At 48.8% G+C, this 23,684-nt stretch overlaps 1 protein-coding gene across 2 annotated transcripts in view; it reads right to left on the bottom strand.

Annotated features, from left to right (window-relative positions):
- Positions 1–5,317: 5,317 nt before the first annotated feature.
- WASF2 (WASP family member 2) overlaps positions 5,318–23,684 on the bottom strand; it is a 71,290-nt gene continuing 52,923 nt past the window's right edge. For both annotated transcript variants that reach the window (XM_082348250.1, XM_082348249.1), the window contains 7 exons: positions 19,563–19,697; positions 18,883–19,036; positions 16,651–16,768; positions 15,497–15,627; positions 12,601–12,756; positions 10,320–10,834; positions 5,318–9,359 (listed from right to left, as the gene is read on the bottom strand). In XM_082348250.1, coding sequence (XP_082204376.1) covers positions 9,202–9,359; positions 10,320–10,834; positions 12,601–12,756; positions 15,497–15,627; positions 16,651–16,768; positions 18,883–19,036; positions 19,563–19,697 — 1,367 coding nt within the window. In that variant the 3' untranslated portion in view covers positions 5,318–9,201. The remainder of the gene's footprint in view (positions 9,360–10,319; positions 10,835–12,600; positions 12,757–15,496; positions 15,628–16,650; positions 16,769–18,882; positions 19,037–19,562; positions 19,698–23,684) is intronic.

The following is a 23,684-nucleotide window of genomic DNA, read 5'->3' as shown; positions in this document are numbered from 1 at the left end:
CTAGGTGAGGGAATGGGTTTCAGGAGTAGCTCAGAAACAGCAAGCAAGGAAACCAGGGCAGGGAGCTCTGTCCCCGGGCTAGGGAAAATTTGGGGCTCTCCAGGCTACCCGTAGACCTTTGGGAGGGGCGGTGTAGGAACAGGCCTCCTTGCTGCCTCTGCCTCACTCCCAAGGAGCACCCACCAAGGACCAGAAGGAGAGGGGCCAGGTGCCTCTCCTGCCCTGGGTGGGCTTGGCCCTTTGCCTCCCCATCCTAGCTTCTGGCTCCAGGGCCCAGCAGGGCCGAATGCTGGCCAGCCTCATGTCTGCGAGGGCCTGTGATGGACCCCCATACTGTGAGTCCTCCTCTGTCTGTCTGGGTGTGGTTGTGTGGTGGACCTGAGACATTTCTGGGAGCCTGTATCTGCGGTCTCTGCCTTGGGTCCTGGGCCCACCCTGAGGGTGTCTGAATCTGTCCCTGGGGTGGGGCCTCTGTGCATGGTGGGGCTAGCTGGCTTCTCCCTGCTCCTGGGATTCTTCAGATACACCTCAGGTCTTCCCTGTGCTCCCCGCTCTGTGTTTCCTCCAGGAAGCCTCCTTGGCTAAGCCCTCCTGTGGCTGTAAAGATGCAGTTTATACAACACACCTTGCTACCCTTCTCCTTAGTAGATATTTATAGAGAAGTCTTGCCTTCCTCGTTGGAATGGGGGCCCCTAAAGGCTGTGTCCCCTCTCCAACTGAGGGTCCCTGAGAGAAGGGATATGTCTGCCCCCCCAAACTGAAGCCTCTATGTCTCTTTCAGCCTCAGACTCATCTGGTGCTCGGCCTGGGGCTGTCCAGCACCACATGCCTGTGTGTGTGCGCGTGCGTGCCTGTGTGTGTGTTTTTTGGGGGGGAGTAGTCAAGCCTGCCAGCCTCTCTGCCTTTGCCAGTTGTCCAACCCCATGCCTGACCCCACCCAGTTGCAGAGGCCTGGGAGGGTGAGCTGGGCAGTGGGGGCTCCCTGGCTTGGGGGAGGCAAAGGCTGGGGCGCAGAACCCTGCCTCTCTGCCGGGGTAGGCCTTGGGGTGAGGGTGGGGCCCATCTGTCCTCCCCTCCTTCCCAGGTCCTGTGTAGAGCAGGGGGGCAGCCCCCGCCAGGGCCATGACCGCCTCTCCCTGCAATAAGTGAGGAGACAGCAGCTATTAATATAAGATGAGTTCACGGGCTCGCAGCTTTTGCAGGGTGGAAAACAGGCTCCCGGGGCCGGGGGCTACGGCAAGTCTCGTCTGTCAGATTCTCTCCTGGAGCCTGGAGCCCATCAGCCCCGCATCCCCCAGCTCCCTACATGCTGAGACCTGGGCGAACACAGGCACGTGCACACAGGCACACACGTGGGTGTCCAGGTCTCTGGCTGCTCAGAGAACACACACACATGCACACATATCCAGACATGCACGTGTACCCAGATATATCTGCATACTGGTATGCACACCTGTGCACACAGATATATCATGGTACACATGTACACAGATCATGTCAACTTCATGTGCATATGTTCACATATGCAGAAGCATACTTAAATGTATGCAATGCCCTTGCACACACATGGATACACACAGACACACTTACCCTTATATATACATGTGTGCACACAGGTCCAGACATGCTTACATAGCCAGACCCATCTGCATACCACTGCACACGCACATATACACAGGCACAAAACTGCACACGTGCATACAGATGGCATCCATAATCATGTCCATACCTTTGCATACAGGACTACATTCAAGGACTTGAATGCACGTACATGTATTTTGCACACAGTGTACACACAGTCACACAGGCTCCTCACTGTGAGTGCTCGGCAATCATGAATTCACAGGCAGATCCTTGGTTTCCAGCACCATCCGGCTGGCTCAGCCTCCCCTCCCCCAGCCTCATGACAGGCAGCTCATGCTCCTGCCAACCCCAATGCCCGCCTTTGGCTTCCCGCCCCCCGGGGGTCCCCAGATCCCTGATTAACCCCCTCACTAATTGGCCACCAGCCCCTTGACTTTGCTGCAGGCCTTCTCGGGAGCTGGGAGCGAGAGGCTGCAAATTGGCCAAGCAGGATGGGTCTGGGGAATAGACTGCGAGGCGGGGGTGGGGTGCTACGAGCTCAGGGCCTGGCTGGAGCCAGGCAGGGCACCCCCTATACCAGGGCTGGGGGGGCACTGGTATTGTATTCTCATGGGAGGGCACTCTAGGATTCATGTGTACCCAGTCACCTGAGCTTTCCCTGAATGCACTTTTACACACACTTACCAGTCATGTGGGTGGACATGCCCCACCCCACTTCTCCACACAAATGCATGTGAACATTTGCACACACCCAAGTACACTCATGAACAAATGCAATAAGCATACAAGCAAAATCTTGCCTGTTCATAAATTCATCCGCCAGATACGCAGACCATTTACGTACATACATCCAAACACACTTCACTTAAACACACAAATGTATCACATGTAACACATGCCTATGAATGTACACCTAAGTATACCTGCAGGCATGCAAGAACATACATCCACATCTGTGCGTGCACGCCTGTGGAGTCCAGGCATGCGCGCACACACCACTCCGGTGTGTGCCTACCTTGATGAACTAGCAAGTAGCCACAGAATAGGGAGAACCCCCATAGGCAGCCACTGGCTTTGCAGAGGAATAGGGAGCTTGAGGTTCCTGCAGTCTATAGGCAGTGGTGGGGAGAGGTGGAACTCAACTAATGCCTAAGCCTGGTACTTCCTCTGGGTTCTCCCCAGCCTTCAGGGCAGAGGTTCTGGCTTTTGCTTCTGTAGTTCCTGTCTCCTTGGCTCTGGACCCAAGCCCATACGGTGTTCTACTTTCTTGTAGGCAGCCTGGGGCATTGGAAAGAAGAGGGTTTCTATTTCCATGCCTGCTGTCAACTTGCTGTGTGACTTTGGACAAGTTGCTGTATCTCTCTGTGCTTCTGTTTCCTCAACTATAAAATAGGAATAAAAAGCTTTGTGTTGGTAATCCTTCCACAACTGGCCTGAGGAGTCCATGGGGTCATGTTTATGGATGTGCTTTACTCAGGAACACGTCTGGGAGAGGTTAGTTTCCGAGATAGTGAGATACGGGGGGGGGGGGGGGGGGGGACGGTGGCGGGGGGCGGGCAGCATACATCATCCTGGTCAACCTCTCATCCAATAGTGGAAGAAGCTGAGGCCCAGAGAGGGAGCAGCAAGGTGGGAGCTAGAAGAGCTGACCTCTGACTTCTCAGCCAGGAAATCTACTCCTCTTTAAATATGTATGCAGAGCGTGAGCAGGTGTGTGCACAATTCCCCAGGTAAGGGTGGGGATGGCCGCCTGCTGTGGTGGGAAGGTGTCTCCGCAGGACTCCTGCCACCATGGTACTGACAATTCTACCATGAAGAGATTCTTTTGGGTGTGAAAGGCTTATTTTTTTGTCTTCCAGCTTCAGACCCCACACTAGACACCTCTTCTCCTGGGGCTAAGGCTGGCTTTGGGGAGCATCTGAAACAGCTCCTAGCCTCATGATCTGGGAGGGAACTAGCTGACAACCACCCCAGAGCAGAACTTACAGGAAGTGGTGCCAGGTTGCCCTGGCCACTGGGTGACCAGGAGGGGGCAGTGAGGAACTGGCGGAGGCAGCACGAAGGGAGGGGTGGCTCCTGAGGACTTTGTGTGAGGTCTGCTTGCACCTATGTGTGTTCCTGTAACTGTGTGCTGATCTGTGCCCTTGTTTGCACAAGGATAGGACTGTGTGCAGTGTGTGCACGTCTCCGCGTGTATCCATGTCCGAGTGTGCATAGATGCACCCATCTGAACAGGTGTGTGCACATACTGAAGGCATGTCTGACGGAAGCCCCAGCCCATACCTAGGGAACCCACTTTGTTCCAGGCAGTTGAGGGCACAGGGTACTTCTAAGTCTAGGATAGCCGAGCCCTCAGTCTAGCCCACTTGATTTCAAAGTAAGAGCAAAAATAACCATCACCTATAAAACTGGGCACCAGGGGGTAGGGTAGACCGTAACAGAAAACCTTTAGCACACCCCCTCACACCAAAGACCATGATGCTAGGTGGAGAGATTCTGAAAACGGTTTAAGTTCCATGGTGGACAGAGCACAAGAGACCCATGTGCGAACTATGGCTCTGCTCCTGGCCAGCTATGTGATCTTAAGCAACTCAACCTCTCTGAATCTTTTTCTCATGTGTAAAATGGGAGACCCTTAGGTTCATGAGGTTGAAATAAAGTGTATGCAGTCTTGGGCAGGTAGTAGTAAATGCTCATTCTTCTCAGGATTAGCCCAAAGAGCTGAAGCTCCCAAGCGGAGGAGCCGGAATTCAAACTCAGGCCTCCTTCTTCCCAGAACCACATTCCTTCCCTCCAATTCCCCACCAAGGGCGGCTCCTGACACCACCATTTTGTCCTCTCCCAGGGCGGGCGTCTGGCTGCCTGTCAGTCACCGGCCTCGGGAAGCCAAGTGCTGACTAAACACAGGCCCGAGCAGGAGGGTGGAGCGAGGGGCTCCGCCCGGGGCGAGCTGGCTCCCGCGCCCCCTCCCCTGCACCCCACCTCCAGCGATGAGCTCAGAGTGGCTGGCGCAGCACTTGCTGACAATTCAAAACTTCTGCCCCCTCTCCTGGGATGCCAGCGAGTGACTCTCTCTGAAAAGCAGGCGTGACCAGCCGAGTCACCAACCCTGCTCCCAACCCTCTCCCGGGGCCACCCCACTGTGTTTGCTGGGCCCAGAACTGGGTGTCTACTCATAAATTACCCCCAGGGACAGTCACTGGCAGCAGCTGGGCTCGGAACAACCGTTGCTTCCTGGGTAGGTCATTTTTTTGGGTCAGAATATAAACCCAGCTCCCTCACCTTCCCAGGCAGGAGAAGGGGCGTGCAGCACCCTAAACCTTTTATCGGATTCCATTGTAAATCATTCTATTTAAGGTAGGTTGCTTGGGTCTGAGAGGCAGACAAGATGCCGGCCAGATGTTGGGAGGCAGCATCAGCATTCAGCCTGTGCTCCTCTCCTGCCTGATGCAAGGAGTCTCCCTGGCCCCAGCACACCCCTCTCAGCCAGCTGAGGACCTCTAGGTCCCCCAATTGGGTCTCGCCCTAACCCAAAATGGTTTCCGGCCTTCACCCCCTCCTCCTCCCGCACAGGGTGCACCATCCAGACCCAGAGGCCTCCCGCCCTCCAAGCCCACCCACACTGACCTCCCTCTGGAGCTCTGGCCACCACCTGTGGCTATCAGTCGCGCCCTTGTAAATGCTTCTCCCATTACACACATATACGTGCACACACACACACCCCAGAGGTGGCTGCGTGGTTACAAAGACTTTATCAAATTATTTAAGATGTTGGCATTTATGCATTCGCATGTATACATAAAACAATTACACAGAATCTTCAGGTCACTGGGGTGCTAATGTGGTACACACATGAGCCTGGCAGGGACTCAAGTAGGACCAGGCTTGGAGGCATGGGGCTTTGAAAAACTAGACCTCCTTCTAAGGACCTGAGAGGAATAGGGTGACAAGGAAAGGGTCACTTCAGGGGTCTGGCTTAACCCCTGAAGGTTAGAGCTCAGAGCTCCATCTCAAGCTCCTTTCCCATCTTCAGGGGAAGGGGACTCATTTTCAGACTGTAACCCCACTACGTAACAAGCCCAGTCCCTAAAATCTTGATGTGGCAAACACACCCAAGAATCCACTGGACCAGATCCTTATAAATATATTTATATCAGAGAAAACAAGGCACTTCGGGAGCATGACGTCTCACTCTCCTACACATACATCATTCTAGACAGAAAGTAAAAATTGGTTAGTTTCTCAAGTGAGTTAAGTGAGTAAAGTTAATACAATAACAAAATTGTTCCCTAGCCCTTCCTGAGGCACAGGATGAGGCACATCTCTGGGTGACACCTGGTCCCAGGTCAGCTGAACCCCGGTAGAGCTCAAAGCCCCCAGGAAGCCTGACCTCTCTCCTGAGCAAAAGCCCCTGGCCTTGGGGGCACTGCCCCCCTCCTCAAGCCCTGAGGTCAGGTGAGGGGGGTTGCAGGGGGCGGCAGGCTGAAAGCAGAGCTGGGACACGGTGGGAATGCTTAAGCAGGGTCACCAAAGCCACAGAGACCTCAATCTGTCCGAGCTGGCGCTGCCGAGCCGGAGGATCGGCGCCACGGGAAGAGATTTCACATTAGCCCTGACAACACCGCCTCAGCTCTGCGGTGACATTGGCCAGGGTCGTTTCTGAGGGCGCTTGAGCTTCCGTTGGAGGCGAGCTGGAGCTTGGGCCAGCTGCTCTGAGCCTCCAAGGGATCGCTGAGCCTGCCCCCTCCCCGTGGCTGCTCCTTTGGAATGTACTCATCTCACAACCAAGGCAGAGTCACAACTCACTTCTGACACTGCCGAGTGGAAGCTGGGCCCCTGGGCCACAGGAATGGGGGCAGGTCCCCTGGGCTGGGCAGAATGGGGAAGGGAGGCGGCTCCTTGGCTTCAGCCCTTAGAGTCCTTAGGGGCCATTGCTCCATACTCTTACCAGCCTCAGCCCAGTTTAAATAATCACTAAACTTTGCATTCTACAATTACAGGATTCCAAAGATACACAATTACCTGCACAGGGTCCTTTATCATCTTAAAGGGCTCTGGGTTTAAAGAAGCTTTTTTTTTTTTTTTTTTGGTGCACACATGCATTAAGTAGAGCCCAGAGGGCCTCTCGGCTGACTGGGTCCCCAGCCCCCCGAGCTGAGGAGGCTTCGCAAGGCCGGCTGCTACAAAGCGCCGAGCTTGGCTGCATAGATTTTAATGAGAGCATCGGGCAGAGCTGTGCTGTTGCTCTCCGGGACTTTCAGATCATTACCAAACCAGCTGTAGGATGAGAACACAGCATATCGAAACCCTAGGAGGTCACTGAGCTAATGATCTAATCCTACCTTCTGCAGGCAGTGGCCCTCCCCACCTCCTCCTGCCCCCAGCCCTTTCCAAGGCAGACTCCGTCCATTCCAGAAGCCAGGCCAACACCGCCCCCTTCAAGGTCAGAGAAGAATGATAGTGAGTAGTGCTGGCTCCCCCTTCTCCGGAAAGGAGGGGGATGGGGGTAATTTAGTCAAAGCCATTAGGGCCAAACCCTGGCCTAGCCAGGCCCCAGGACTCCTATTTGGGAGAACCACTGCCCTCCTCCTGCCACTTTGGTCACTGCTGGGCTGCAGCCGGGGGCACCTTCGACAGCCATTTTAGAGTTCTGAAGAAAGCACCTTCAGCTTCCAGAGTGCACAGCGGGAGGCAAGGAGGGGGTGCACACCGTCTGGTACGCTCAGCACTGGGGCCTGACGCCAGCCCTGTGCCAGAGATGCGTGATCTGGGAGAGGAAGGAGGGCACACGCTGGAGCAGCCCCTGCAGGAGGGCACGCTGGCCTCTAAAGACTCGGTCCCCACGCCCCAAGTTCACAGAAAGAAGGCTGAGGGGCAGCATTCAGCCAGGGCACAGCGGCAGTACCCACGATTACACCCTCTCCTCAAGCCAGAGGGGTTGATGAGGGCTTTGGCAATTACTATAACCATTTGCTGTGCTGGGTAGAGACAGATCCTGTTTCTCTTTGTTTCAGGGCTCGGGAAGCCAGAAGCCAGTTTCAGCACAAGAGGCTACACAATCGTTAGGGCAGAAGAGAAGAAACCTCACTGTTGGCCAAAGTTGACCAGTTTTTTTCTGAATAATAGCACCTGTGTATTAGCTCTGGGAAAAAGGGGGAGTGAGGGAGGGAACGTCACTGTGCAGTGAGGAGGGGAGCTGGAAACAAGACCCAGAGTCCTTCTGCCTTTCGACCCTCCTCACGGCCTCCCGCACCACCCCCCACCCAGGGCAGCTACCTGCAGCGGCTGCCAGCCTGAGGGACTGAAGTTTCTACAGTTGGAAGGACCTATGCTTAAACTGGGGAAATAAAAGGGGGAGGAGTTGCAGAGGAATTGAAAGCAGCACCTGTCACGCTGCCTACCCGCTTCCTTCTCTCACTACCTCTGGTCCCCCAAAAGGGCAGCTCTCAAGGCCAGGTGCTTGGCTGGTGATAGGAAAGGGGGAGCAAACAATTACAAGAGAGGCCATGAGGGTCTGAGCAGCACTGATAGGCCTGGCACAGGCCCTGAGCCCTTCTACTGGGACCCCCACCTCTGGTGAGGTCTGGAGTAGCACAGAGCCAAGAACTGCTCTGCCTGGGCTCCAGCAAGTGCCCACCATTTGGTCCCAGAAAGCACAGGTGACTTGGAATCAGGAACTCTGGGCTCTAGCTCTGTCATCATCCAACTGTGTGACCTTGAGCAAGTCACTTCCCATCTCTAGGCTTCATTCAGCATCATTCAACCCAAGGAGTTCCACCTTTTTCCAGTCCTGCAGTTGCAAGTCTCTAAGCTTGGCTCCCGAGAGCCAGAAGAGGCCCAGATCCCGGTGTGTCAGGGCTAGTTTGGTCATGAGTATTAGAGGTTAGAACCGGGCTGTGGTGCTTGGAGGCACCTGGTGGTGAGGGAGGGGCATTTAAGGGACGTGGAACACCACGTTCAGGAGAGGGACCCTGGGAGGGAGGGAACCACCCCTGCCTCCAGAAAGGCATTGTTTCTGAGCAGAGGGGTAAGACATTTCTTTAGGGGCTTGATGGCTCCTGGAATAAAGGGCATCCAGACATAGAGATGGCTTAGCAAAAGGCAGCCTCACCCTGCTGATGAGGGCATAAGGGGGAGGCACTGGGTATGCGGCTGCTCCGCCCTCTCAGTGCATGGGAAAGGGGCCAGCTGTGTCCAGCCAGGCTTTAAGACCAGAAGATGGCTGGCATTATTCAAAGTAGCTGAGGGCAAGGATTCTAGAAGAAGACCACAGAATATGGCTCCTAGGGGAAGGCACCAACTCCAATTTAAACCCAATCAAAGGGATCTGCTTTGGGGTTTTCCCTTCTCTTCAATATGCAACAGTCATTTGAAGGGAAGAAGGAACATCTCAGCTACTGAACCTCAGGAGCCCCATGGGGCCTGACCCTGGGGAGATGGGAAATACATGTTGATTTGGAGGAAGCACTTGGATATATCTTTGGTTGCTTCAGGGAAGGCTCTGGCCCCTTGAGATTCTTTTTTTCCTCCCTTTTTTCCCCTTGGGACTGTCGGAGTAGGCATCAAAGGAGGCAGGTAGGAAGGAAAAAAAAAGGAAGTGGGTAGCAGGCAGAAGAGTTAATCCGACCACTCGTCCTCATCAAACTCAGAGGAGTCATCTTCTGAGTCGCTGTACTCCACAGCAATGCGACGTGACAGGATAGTGGCCACGTCGTTGCCCACAACATCCCGCTTCTCTTGTTCCCGCTGCTCCTCAACCCTGCGCAGCTGAAAGCCTGGTGGGAGAGAGAGAAGGGTTAAGAGGTGCGTCAGTCTCCGAATCCATCCAGGACTGTGGAAGAGGGAGCAGCCCCTGGTGGTGGTGGGTATTGGAAAGGATAGTGAAAAAGAAGGACCCTCTGGGAAAGCAAGATCCTCAGGACAAGAAGTAAAGACAGGTTTTATGAAATTGTGGCCCCAGTGCTATAGGTGTGTCTGAAAGGAGCCTGCCATTCTTCCCAGTTTCCACGCTTCCCAGTTTCTCAGGCTGGTGAGGATGGTACTTCTCCCAAGACTGAGTGGGGAGTGGCCGCCAATCCCCGCCTAGTGGGCACTCAGTCTGCCCAAGTCATTGATTTTCATGAAGCTCAGCTGCCTTAGGTTGTCTCCACTAGACAACCCTTCAGTTCCTTGAAGATCAGACAGAAGAAACCACTCCAGTCCCTTGGGACCAGAACCGGCCTCTGACAGAAAGAGAATAAATGCCCCATGATGGTGAGATGATGATGAGGGAGGGGAGGAAGGTAGGGTGAAAGGAAGGGAAGGGGATAGGAGAAAAAGGGGAGAAGGAAGGGGGTGGAAAGCGGGGGAGAGTAGGGAGGAAGGGTATGGAAGGCAAAAAAGTGGAGGACAAGGAGTGTCTGAGTCCAGCTGAGGAAGTACCTTCTAAGACAGTGATTCTTGTTTTTCTCTGGGGCACAAAATGGATGCAAACATACACAAAGCATAAATTTCCAAGGAGTTCAAAGATCCCAGGTTAAGAAGTTTTTACTTTAAACCAAGGTGGAAAGAAATATAAACCTCTGTATTTTTAGAGTGAAGCCTTTCTTCACGCTGATCTGAGGTCTTAATCTCTCCCCACCCAACGAAAGCTATTCCCTTGGAAGGCCACAGAACCCCTTGTCCACCCTCCAATCAGTCTCCCAGCTGCAGAAAGACAAGGCCTCATGATCCCGGACCCACCACTGGGATTTTACCTTGACGGATGGCTGAAAGCAAGTCGCTGCGGGCATCGCTCACAGGAGGCAAGGAGGACTTGGGCTTGGTGGTGTCAGAAAGTGGCGAAGGTGCAGCAGGCTGGCCATCTGCACCACTGAAAGGGGGAGGAGGGGGCCCCGGAGGAGGGGGAGGCGGGGGAGGCGGAGGTGCTCCTCCTGCTGGTTGGGACAAGGGAGGTGGTGGCAGAGGTGAGTAGTCAGCTGCTGGCGGTGGGGGAGGAGGTGGAGGGGCAGCAAAATCGGGGTGAGGTGGGAAAGATGGGGGTGAAGGTGGTGGTGGGGTCCCTGGAGACCCAAATCCTCCAAGCGGTGGTGGGGGTGGAGTGCTCATCATCGGAGGTGGAGGCGGAGGGGCAGGTGGTGGAGCAAACCCAGGTTTGGGGCCTGAAGGAGAGCCCAGAGGAGGAGCTGGTGGTGGATGGCTTGGGCTGACCACACTGGATCTTTTGGGTCCAGCTAAGCCAGACCCTCTTTGGTTATTGTCTGCTGGGTAGCTAAAAGGACAAAGCAAAAAAAGACCCACCATTACTCTCAGGATGCAAACCTCCACCTTTAGTTAAGCTTATCTATAAGCCTAGGTTCATTTTGGTTGACAGTATCATTTCATTTTGGCTCAAACAGAAAGAAGAACCCGGGGATGGTCAGAACAGACCAACAATGGAATGGGCACCCTTTTAAGGTAATGAGCATCCCATTAGCAGAGGAGTATAAGCAGAAATTGAGAAAAACTACATGAAAAAAGTGGACTTAGGATTTCTCCAACAGGTAAGGGCTGGCCAAGATCATCTCTTAGGTCCCCCTCAAACTTTTCAGCTCTCCAAGGGAAGGCACCCTTCTAAGAAGAAGGGTCAGTTCAATCCTGGAGCCAGGACTAAGAAAGCACACAAGAAAGAACTGGAATAAAAATTCAAACACCACTACCCACAGGCTCTGCTCCACAGGCTATTAACATTCACCAGATCTTATGAGGGCAGGAAATCCAAGCCAAGCTGACCGAACCTGAGCGGGGTACAGATTTAGGTGAATGTACCTTCAGTGCTCATGTGGAAAAACTTGAGAGAGAATGAGGGCCTGAGGGCCAGCAGAGATGGGAAATGAATGTGCTGCCAGACTTGACCCGGGTTGAGAGAGAATTAAGGTGCACCTCTCCTGGGTCAGGCATACTTGACTGAGGCTGCAAGGTCTCAGGCCATGTGTGAGAATGAAGGGATTCTTTTTCCACCTTTTTATCTGCCCTACACTAATAGCTACTCCTTAGAAAAGCATCCATCTTGGAATTTTCCACAGACCTTCGAGCCTTAGCTGCATCCGACACGGCAACCAGCAGGAAGTGATTTAGGAGGCAGAAGGAGACTTGGGATTAGTGGTTTCAAGCGCCAAGAATGGGGCGGGCGGTGGGGGTGACAGCACTGCTTTAGGTCTCCATCTGAGGGGTCCTCAACATACCCAATCTCTGATTAAACAGTGTCCAAGGAGACAAGCATACTTTTCAAAGCTCTCACTTGTCAGGCATCAGAAAGAAAAGTAACTATGAGGAAACACTGAAATCTAACACTCCTCACATCTCTTCCCCTTTCAGCCATTACTTGCTAACTCTTCCTCTATACACCTCTGCCAGGGACACTGACAAATACCAAAATGGTCAGATTCTAAGTTTCATCTCTTTTTGTTTTGTTTCCTTCTTTCTGGAGATTTTATCCACGGTGAAATGGACCAGAGGCGACAGGAGAAAAGGGTGACTATCTGCTAGGTTCCTAGATAACTGGGGAAGGAGGCTGTTCAATACTTTATGGACAGCAGATTATACCACTTTATGTCATGCTGAGTCAGAGCCAAGTAAAAAAACAAGAGATAAGTTGGTGACTTCTATCTGCTCAGGTGTAGCTAGTAGTTAAGAACACAGGCTCTGGAAAGAAAGCCTGACCTGCTTTCCAATCATGACTGACCTGCTTTCCAATCATGACTCTGCCTCTTACTGGCTGTGTGATCTTAGGTAAGTTTATTGACCTCTCTGTGCTTCACTGTTTACTCATCTGTAAAATGGGTACCTATCTCAAGAGGACTCTTGTGGGGATTAAGTAACATATATAGTGTTTGGCATAATGCCTGGCACTTTACAAACAATAAATACTAATTATTTCTATTATCTAGACACACTTGTCTGGAATCACTTTAGTGGTCCTGGCCTGGATTTAGAACTCTTACTTTGTTCTTGAGCATTTAACCACCCAGAGTAGAGGGAAGAGGTATCACCGTTTACCTGAATTCTGCTGGTGGGGGAGGCAAGCTGTCCTCAGAGAAGGCAGGAGAAGGCGGAGAAGTGGAGTCTGACTGCGGTGGTGGCGGGTAGTTGCTTGCATCCACGTTTTCAACAGACCCAACGCTGCCATTCTGGTACACCAAGGCGGGTGGATACCTGACAATGAACCCAATGCCAAAACTGTCATTTAAAGTCTGAGTGGTACTCTCTTGTTTTCTTAAAAGACCCCATAAAAATGCATCTGATACAAAAGCTATTAGGGAGAAATAAAATTAGTATATTTCTCATATAGTTTCTGTTGTACTGAAATTTTATTTTAGGACTAAATATTCTATTGTTAAATATCTCCCAGGACTTCCCTGGTAGCGCAGGGGTTAAGAATCCGCCTGCCAATGCAGGGGACACGGGTTCGAGCCCTGGTCCGGGAAGATGCCACATGCCGTGGAGCAACTAAGCCCGCGAGCCACAACTACTGAGCCTGCGTGCCACAACTACTGAAGCTCGTGCATCTAGAGCCCGTGCTCCGCAGCAAGAGAAGCCACCACAATGAGAAGCATGCACACTGCAACGAAGAGTAGCCCCTGCTCGCCACAACTAGAGAAAGCCTGTGCATAGCAACAAAGACCCAACGTGGCCAAAAATAAATAAATAAATAAATTTAAACAAACAAACAAACAAAAAACTCCCAGCTATTTCTTTTGTTTTTCCCCAACTTGCTGTAGTTGTAATTGTTTTATTTAAAAAAATTTTTTATTGGAGTATAGTTGATTTACAATGCTGTGTTAGTTTCAGGTGTACAGCAAAGTGAATCAGCTATACATATACATATATCCACTCTTTTTTAGATTCTTTTCCCATATAGGTCATTACAGAGTACTGAGTAGAGTTCCCTGTGCTATACAGTAGGTCCTTATTAGTTATGTATTTTATACTTAGTAGTGTGTATATGTCCATCCGAATCTCCCAATTTATCCCTCCCCTCTCCCAGATATTTCTGTTGGATTGTCTGTAGAAATGGGACTGAACCCAGATTATCAAAACCATGCTGTTCCTTTCCCAATGTTGGCCTTGTCAAACCCAGCAGTTCTTTGAAATTCTCTCCCAAATGTTAGGAGCAGCCCAGACCCAAATCCCAAAGTCTGTCTTGCGGCAAAGGGCAAAGCCAAGCCCCAAGGCTAGTGAGCTGCATGCACGTGACTGGCACACAGCCTGGTTTTGAGGGCGGCAAGCCTCTGGGGTGCTCAAAGGCCAAGGAGGCATCTGATTGCAAAACCAAGCTGAGGACAAATGCAAGTTGCTGTGTGGTAGTTAGACGTGGTCTCTTATCTGACAAAACGAGCTACTGATTAAAGTGGGGTGCTAGGGCTTGCCTCATGAAAGCCTGTCCCTCATAGCACTGGGCCTTGGGTGAATTTGCTCTGGGTGAACAGCAACAAACTTCTAAACAAGCACGAACGCACCAAGCAGCAGCTAACAAAATGTGGTCTGTTCTGCTCCACCTCCCGCTTCTTTCCACCACTGTTGGGTTAGAAGGAACTCATCTAAAGCAGACCCCAGGGAGAACAGAGTTGGAGAGAACTAACTGAATCAAATGATGCTCTGATGTGGAAAGTCCCCAAGGCCTGAAGCCCTGCAGACCTGGCATATCTCTTTACAGGCTCACCAACAAGCATGTCCAGGTAGAGCAGCCATGCAGCCTGATCCCAAACCTCTTGGACAACAGGAAAACGGGAGGCAAAGTCCTTATTTTCACCACCCCAATACACACACACACACACACACACACACACACACACACACTTGGTCGGCATCCTGAACATGCTTCTGGCCTTAGAGTCACTGAACCTTCATACAACAAGGGCCTGTCTGAACAGGAGGGACCACGGAACAAAATGGCCCCTTTTTATTGGGAGGTGAAGATAATGGAGGTACCCTCAGGGCTGATTCCCCCGTAGAAAGAAAGGCTCATTTTTCCCCTCATCATCCTCATCACTCTTTAAAACAAACCTCTTAATCTAGGAAGAACAAGTGTCAGAAGTGTCAAGATTTCTAAAAGTCAAGATTTTCATGGTAGAATTATTCCTAAAAGCAAGAACAACTCAACTCTTCCCTTTTATCATTCCTAGACACCCGGCATGGGCTGGCATGGTTCTCTGACAGCCAGGATGCAAGGTATTTAGGGGAAAAACCAGGGCGACATTTATGCCAAGCAATCCTGGTGACTTGGCTTTGAATGTCACACAGGTCGGACACCAGGATAAGCATCAAACCAAGCTTTAAAACCATTTTTTTCCTTTTAAACCTCTAGTGTGATTTGGTATTGGGAAATGGGGTCAGACTGACATCTACCATTTCTTCACGGAAATATATAGCCTCAATATTGGCCACGCGACCTTTCCCACACTGTCTCTAAGGTCTGCTTTCAGTCCCTTGGCCAGCCTCTCTCCCGAGACTGACAAAGGCTGACTGAAAAGTTGCTTTGGTGATGTGCACAAATTCTCTGCCTTGCCCTCCCCACGCCCATGAAATGACCAGCTCTTTAGCCACAACCTTCAAAACAATGCTCTGGAGGCAAAGGCCTCCCAAAGCCACTTTTCTTCCCTTTCTAGTCTTTCCTTTGAGTCCCTCAGACATACCAGTGTCTGGCAGGGCAAGGGCACTAGAAGCCATAGGCTTTATTTTCCAGACCACTCTCGTCACCTCATTTAAACTGCCAAGTCTCTTGATTTTTTTAGCAATTTTAATCACCAGATGGAGGCACTTTAAAGTAGCTGATTAACAGTGGTATTGATTTAAGCCACACAGCAAGACTTCAGGGGGTATGAAAGGTGTCAGGCTGTCACCTGTGCCCAGCCCCTTCAAAGAATGCTACCAAGAGGACAGAAGTATCACCTACCCAGAAGGCCCCAGCTTTTCTTTGGATTCTACAAATTCTTGACCCATCTTCATTTTCTCCCACTCTTCCTTACGTGTCTTGATTTTACGTGGGTTTACATTTCCTCGATTTGGATTATCTTTCTTCTCTTTCTACAATGAAAAAAACCAGAAAAGCCTTAATAAACATTTCCCAAAGTTCTTCATTAAAATTCCACCCAGCTTCATGGATATATACCCAAGAGAAGATTTGCCTAGACAACATACAGTAACTATAGAATTTATAGAACTGCTGGGTTTAGAATGACCTAGAGGTCATCTAATCCAAACCACCTCCTGGGCTCAAACACATTTCCTCAATCCCATACTCAAACACTTCTACCCACTACCTCTTTGGGTAATTCATTCATGTTTTTGAGAAGCTCTAATTGTTAGGAAGTTAGTAAATAGCTATTTATTATTTGTTATGCCGCAAAGGTCAGTCAAGAGAGAAGAGAAATAATGATAGCTGTAGATATATGGGACAGATATAAGGAAATAGTTAAAAAACAAACCAAAACAACCAATGAAGAATTCTTCTGCCTGTGCAGCTGCACTAGCCCCTGGCGCTCTCTTGGGCCTCCCGGCAGCCATGCTAATGGGATTGTGAGGTTGCAACTGGTAGGTCATATGCTTACACACATCACTGGCAGCCTAAGGGGAGGGGAGCACCTACCAAAACTAGGCCTATGCCCCCACCACTGCCCCACCCAACCAGTAGTCAAGGTGTTAAACCGCTCCTGTTGCAAATCAAACACTGTAGAGCCTTGTGCTGATCTCTGAGAAATGAGCTGCAAAACTGACAGGGAAGGGAACTAGCCTAGCTTGAGTGTCCAGCAGAGTCAGGTGCAAATTGCAAGAGAAATAAATGGTGAATAGAAAAGTCAATTTCTAAAACTCAGCCTGAATATACTCAATTGTTAATAGCACTGGGAGGAACAAACACATTTTTGGTGTGATTTATACTTTCATCTTGGTTGTGCTTGGAGTGGACACATTTTTTTTTTAAGAGTCTCACCTGGCATCCACGCAAGCAGCCACTCGGAATGATTACTTAACATGAGACTGGCTTCCTTTTTATCCCCCCTCCACAATCGTGCCTACTGATGTGTAGAACAGAGGCCCCTTTCCCCTCACCCTATGCTTTCTCTTCTCTTTCATGATATCCTTGGTGTCCTGCAGCATCTTCTCCTTCCAAAGATCAAAGAAGTACGAAGGGTCTGTGTAGAATTTGAGTGCCTCTTTCCCATCGTCCCTTGGACAGAAATGAAGACAAGTAGCTGTCAGTAGACAGATGAGCTCCCAACCAAATCCAATATTCCAAACACCTACCAGTTAGCAGTTTTTACACTGAGGAATCAAGAAGTCATTCAAATTGACTGCATATTTCCTCTCCCATACCAGCGTTCCAAAGCCCCTGAATGGCACGGCACCTCTTTACTTATCTGGCTTTTTAAGAACCTTAGCCTTACTTTCAATTCCTGGTAGAGGAATTTGCATGGTCAGGGCAAGAATGGGCTACAGCAGCAGGGATCCTGATTATGGCTAATGATCTCCATGGCCGCAGACATCTCCCTGAGGACATTCTGATATCTTGGCACATCAGATGGGATTTCTGTCACTGGTTCCCCTACCACCATCAATTGCCCAGGACTCTCTAAGAAGCATTAGTGGCTTTCTACCCACCCAAAACCTGTGCACACATGTGCAGGTTCACATGTGTACATATATATGCATATACACACATGAATGTGTGTATGTGTGCAGCTGTTATTCTTCTGTAAGTACAGACAACCACAGCACTCCACCTACTTGCTCCCTTCCAGAATAGCTCAGCATCCACCCCCACCCCCCAGCCACAAGGGGGCCCCAGTGAGAAAAGATGGCCAGCTGTTCTATGACCACAAGATTTCATTACCATCTCTTAGTGGCTGTGAAAGAGGTACAGAGTGAGCTACTGAGTGTCGATGTAAGAGTCATCTGCCAGACTCAATAGCCCTGGTTGGAATCCTGCACTTTGGCATGGCTAAGTCTCTCCCACTTTCCAGAAAGCATGCACTTAGGGGTGGATATTTATTTTAACACTACTCTGAACTAAAAAGAATTGGAAAGGTAATTCTTTCCTAACCTCCAATCCTATCACAACACACAGAAACCATTTCCTAATCAAGCACTAATGATTTTTATATTAAATCTTATTCTGAGTTAGCCACACCACCACTCTTTTCTGTTAGGCTAAATCCAGAAAACTGAGAGGAGAATGTTAAAAAGGAAACTACCCTACATTAACTGAAAAATAAACTTGTCTTATCATAGTCCCTTCAATATTATCAGGTGTGTAGTCTTTTCCTGCCCTACAACCCCTCTGCCCAGATCCAACTAGGCTAAATGATTCAGGCTACAGAGTCAAATCTATGCCCTGCTATGTTAGCTGGCCCCTTTGAGAGCCAAGGGGCAAACATAATTTCACACAGTAACAATAATAGGATAGATGCCATGTACTTCCTCTGTATCTGTGTGAGAAGCGACCACGCTCCTATTCTGGCTCTGTGGATCAGGTGGGCATCCTTGAATTTCACACACATATTCTACTTTGCAGTACATCCATGTCTCACAGAAGACATCTGCCTCCAGCTATCTGTAATTACTTTTACCTGTTCCAAAGATATTTATGGATGTGAGCAAGATAAATATTCGCTTTCTGCCCCTGCTTGGAAATTTTTTACACGATAACACTAGAAACCACTAGAGGGGAGGGGCTTTAAGTTGTCTATAAGACTACCTTTTTCAAGTCCAGCCACAGCACTGTAGGTCCTTTCAGAGGAGAATGATGAAAGGATGTTCAAAACGAAGTGAACGACACTCATTTGGAAGAATGCCAATTACTCCTTAAGCTCTGGAAGGACCCTCAGGGCCCAGAGCAGCCAGTCCACAAGGCTGGCCCCACTAACACGCCCAAACATCTGGTAATCTAGTGGTTTCAGAGTAAGTGGGAGCCTTGCTAGAATGTTGCCCCTGGGATGCATGCTACAGGACTGCCTTGTAACAAAGTCCTTTTGGTTCTATAATAACTAAATTCCTTGGATGGAATCCAAGATGGACCTGGCTTATACCAAAGTAAATTCTGCAGCATGCAATGCTATAGCAAACTTTCAATATATATTATATTCACTATGAGTTTAAGAAACCAAACGATAATAAGTGGCAACTGTTTATATGGTAAACGTTACATTCTGCTGCCACAAGCAACTCTGGGGTACGTAGTACGCTTTTTGATACAATCCTCTGATGTAAACAACATCTTTAAATAAAAACACAATCTAGTGTTGTTAACCACAGGCTGAAAAAGGTAGAAGCTAGCCAGGTTACCTGTAAGGGGTCAGATTGTTGAGAGGTGGAGGAGTATCACAGGTGTTGTATGTTTCCAAGACAGGTATGGGGAGAGAGTTTCTGTCAAAAAGCTTCTGGTCTTGAACAGTAGAGCTTCTGAAGGCCTTTCGGGTGTTGATTCCTTGTAGTGACACTGAAAGAAGATGGAAGGCATTAGAAAATGGATGACAGGCTATTTGAGCAAACACTGAGTCACACCAGTCGGAGAGGCCTCAGCTGCTGCATTTCTTGGCTGCGGCTGTCTACAGCCAGGTTTTTTTTTTTTCCTCCCCCTCTGGGGAAGCCCCACAAGGCTGTCAGCAGCCCAGCCATTTCATGACTGAACAAAATGAGGCAACACAAAGGTTTACTATGTGGCCAGATCTAGCAGGCCCCTCCTTAGGAGGAATGAATCTTCCAAGTACTTTTATGGTAGCAAAATACGATTGGGGGGAAGGGGAATTTGAGAAAGAGGGAATTGGGGGAACGGGAGAAAGGGAGTGTGTGGAGGTGTGGTAGAGATTAAAAGGTTTCTTTACATCACCCAGGCTTGTGTCGTTTCAAAGCAGAACTCCATAGGTCTCTGTGATTTCTCCCCTCACTTTTTTATAAATCAGGAAAAAAAAAATTCTAAGCAACTGCTCAGCAGAGCCTGCAAATGCTGAGCTCAGCTTCCTTACCTTCTTCTTCCTTGGGATCCAGCTGAGTGACTTTAACTTGTAGGCGGTCGACCCTCTCAGCAAGGGAGCTTACTCGAGAGGCAAAAGTATTTGCCTGAGTGAAGAGCTCTCCAAAAATGTCCTCAGCATATTTACCTGAGAGAGCAAAGAAACCAAGTCACTAGTGCCTAAAAGTGACATACATGGTCAGAAAAACTGGCTACTAAAGACTGTATTTCCCACCTCCCAAACACACCCACCCACCCCTCTAAGATGGTTCAGGCTACATGCAGAGCTTGCTCCTGGAGACAGAGACACACCCTCCAGAGCCTGGGCAGCCTGCATGTGCTCTCTAACTAATAGAGTCTTCTTGGCAAAATGAACTGACATGAAACTCAAAACAGGATGAATAAAATCAAAAGGTGTGATACAAAAAAAACTAATCCTAGAAGAGTGGAGAGTATGTCTATACATTTGCCTATAGCCCTTAGCCCTTTGCTGCTCTGTAAAAGCACCTTGTAAAAGTGCTTCTGGAAAACAGATTGGGAGTTAGAAGGACCTTCTATGTGTTTACAATTAACATGAAAAACAAGAAATTACATCCTCAGTGGAGCCCCAAAAGTACGCTGAACAACCATGATGAGATGTGGTATCTTTCAGGGGCCCTGAACTTACTAACAACTCATAATAGAGACATAACTTCTTCTAAGAGGTGAAAAGGTTATTTTATGTTTTATGACCTACAACTCTGAAAGTCTTTGCTTTAGGTTATAATCCTTCAAATCTACATCTCAGGGAACAAGTGGAAAGCTGAAACATTCAAGCTCTCCCTGAAAAACAACATACCAGTGGTCTCATTCCACAATGTCTTGTTTTTTAGAAAAAGAAAAGAGTTCCGTACTTTCAACCCTGGAATGCAAGGAGAATTTGCAGCCAAAGAAACATAAAAGCAATCTGACACTACCTCCATATTGTCATTCCAAGCCACAAAGCACATTCTTGCTAGAATGAAAAGTGGTGCATACGAATAAATATACCATCTGAGTTTGTTACTTGCAAGGTGAAGGCAGGCATAAGTTACTGTGCCCAACCAAAAGATCATTTCTTTGAGAACTATTTAAAGTAGGCTCTTACTTTAGTTTCTGAACTACATTTATTCTTAGTCCATACTTGAGGGGAAAAAATTAGTTCAAAAGGCCAAAACTGCACCTTCAGGGTGAAATCAGCTCACTCAATGTAACCTGGAAGGTAAGGATAAGACCAATCAACAGCATATTTTGAATTGCTGGTAAATTTAGTCAATAAAGAGTTTCTAATCAAGGAAGAAGCAAGTCTTTGCATACTGAATGGTTTTGTGATCTAAACAATCATGGGAAGCTCCTGAGCTCAAAGGACTGAAATTGGCTAACAAGCTGCACTTCTACTGGGCAGGTTGAGAATCCAATCTGATCCCTGATAATATGTCTAAGTCCTATAAGAACGATACTGTACTGACTCACAGATATAGAGAACAAACTAGGGGTTACCAGTGGGGAGAGGGAAGGGGGGAGGGGCCAAGACAGGGTAGGGGATTAAGAGGTACAAATTACTGTGTATAAAATAAACAGGCTACAAGGATATACGGTACAGCATAGAGAATAGAGCCAATATTTTATAATAACTATAAATGGAGTATAACCTTTAAAAATTTTGAACCACTATGTTGTACACCTGACACTTATATAATATTGTAAATCAACCATATCTCAAAAAAAACACCCAAAAACCAAAAACCATACTGCATCATGCTTGCCTAGGTAACGAATAACTGTGATCGGAAGACTGTAACAGAGAAATACACATTAAGCATGGAAAATAAACCAGGCTCAAAAATATCTGTTAACCATCCAGCTGTTCTGGAGGAAAAGAAAACCCTATATCAATTTACCCTTAGGTCACCACGAGAGTACGCAGGATTTCCTGCTCCTCAGTGAAGGGAGCAGTGATAGTGGGAGTAGAGATCAGTGTGGCACAATGGTTTAAGATGAAATCATACAAAGAACCCCACCATATAAAAATGGTAACATTGAGAATTCTATTTGAAGGGGGAGTGAGGTGGAGTGAAGGCTTCCCCGCTGTCACATTATGTCACGTCAGGCCCTAGGTATACTTAGAACTGCAAGATGAGACATGGAAGAACCAGTAGACTTCAAACCAGAAAGTCTGAATTTAAGTCTCAGTTCTTTCTATCTACACCTGCGTACTTTTCAGCAAGTCAAATTCTCCCAGCCTCAGTTTCCTCATCTGCGAAATGGGGACAACTATATCTATCTCACCAAGTTGTCACAGGATTAAACGAGCCAAAAATGTAAACTCTTTTTTAAATTAATTGATTTATTTTTGGCTGTGTTGGGTCTTCATCGCTGTGTGCAGGTTTTCTCTAGTTGCGGCAAGTGGGGGCTACTCTTTGTTGCGGTGCAGTGCACGGGCCTCTCATTGCGGTGGCTTCTCTTGTTGCAGAGCACAGGCTCCAGGCACACAGGCTTCAGTAGTTGTGGCTCGTTGGCTCTATAGTGCAGGCTCAGTAGTTGTGGTGCACAGGCTTAGTTGCTCCGTGGCATGTGGGATTTTCCCGGACTGGGGCTCGAACCCACGTCCCCTGCACTGGCAGGCAGATTCTTAACCACTGTGCCACCAGGGAAGTCCCTGTAAATTGTTATAATGAGACTCCTCCTTATATTGCTCAACCATATCAGATGACTTTTTTTTTTTTTTTTTGGCCGCGTTGGGTCTTTTATTTGCTGCACGCAGGCTTTCTCTAGTTGCAGTGAGCAGGGGGGCTACTCTTTGTTGCGGTGCACGGGCTTCTCATTGCGGTGGCTTCTCTTGTTGCGGAGCACAGGCTCTAGGCATGCGGGCTTCAGTAATTGTGGCACGCGGGCTCAGGAGTTGTGGTTCATGGGCTCTAGAGTGCAGGCTCAGTAGTTGTGGCGCATGGGCTTAGTTGCTCCGTGGCATGTGGGATCTTCCCGGACCAGGGATCGAACCCACGTTCCCTGTATTGGCAAGCGGATTCTTAACCACTGCGCCACCAGGGAAGTCCCAGATGACTTTTAAGAGTATGACTATCTAAGAATCCTAAGTTTTATGCTCAGAGGAAATTTAAAATATAATTCCAGTCAGTAATGTGATAGCCCTGTTCTTTCAGTACTAAAAAGTACTCCAACCTCTGAAAACAGAAGTGTGATACTTATAAAGGAGAAAACCAAAGTGCCTTGCTCAGAGTTAAATTTCACTTATTCAGATTACCAAGATAGATCCACTATCACATCAGGACATTCATAATAGACATCTACCCATTTTGCAAAAGATTCCAGAAGCAGTCTTCAACTTTTTTTTTTTCTCTTAGCAGTACAGTCTTTCAAATGAAATCTTATGTGGAAATGGAACAAGTAAAACTGATTTTTAAAAATATGAAGCTGCTCTTGTTTGAATTTGAGTGGGAGTCTTGGAGCCCCCCAATGGCATGGACCCACTGTACTCAGAAAACCCAATATCACAACATATCTTTTTAAAAATTTATTTATTTTATTTGGCTGCGCTGGGTCTTAGTTGTGGCATGCGGGATCTTTTAGTTGTGGCATGTGGAATCTTTAGTTGCAACATGTGGGATCTAGTTCCCTGACCAGGGATAGAACCCGGGCCCCCTGCCCTGGGAGTGTGGAGTCTTAGCCACTGGACCACCAGGGAAGTCCCATAACACATCTTAATGACCCAAGAGGGGGTTCCCTTTTCCTAGGTGGTCAGGATACTGATTCAGAAGTGCTGGCTGGCTGGCTGGGCCCACATTTCCTAAGATATGGCAACCTAATATGTGAAATGCCAATCTCACTGCACTGAGGGAAAATGAGAATCCTGGATATGCTATCAGGGAGCAATTCATGGCTGTGAAATCTTAGTTTTGTGCTTTATTCATTCCATAATCAGACTTTCCCTACTAGACCAAGCACTTCCGGCTAGAGTACAATACATGAGGTCAAGGTCATGAGCCTGAAGCACATATGAGCCCATTCCTGCACCTCTCTCTACTAGATGAAATCCTAGTCCTCTTTCAAGGCTCGGTTCAAATGTAACCTCTTCTGTGAAGCTTTCCTTGACTCTCCC

The sequence above is a fragment of the Balaenoptera borealis genome, assembly GCF_965194805.1.
Source record: "Balaenoptera borealis genome assembly, chromosome: 1".
Taxonomy (NCBI): domain Eukaryota; kingdom Metazoa; phylum Chordata; class Mammalia; order Artiodactyla; family Balaenopteridae; genus Balaenoptera; species Balaenoptera borealis.
The sequence above is the reverse complement of the archived record's forward strand: the minus strand, read 5'-3'. Positions and strand labels throughout refer to the sequence as shown.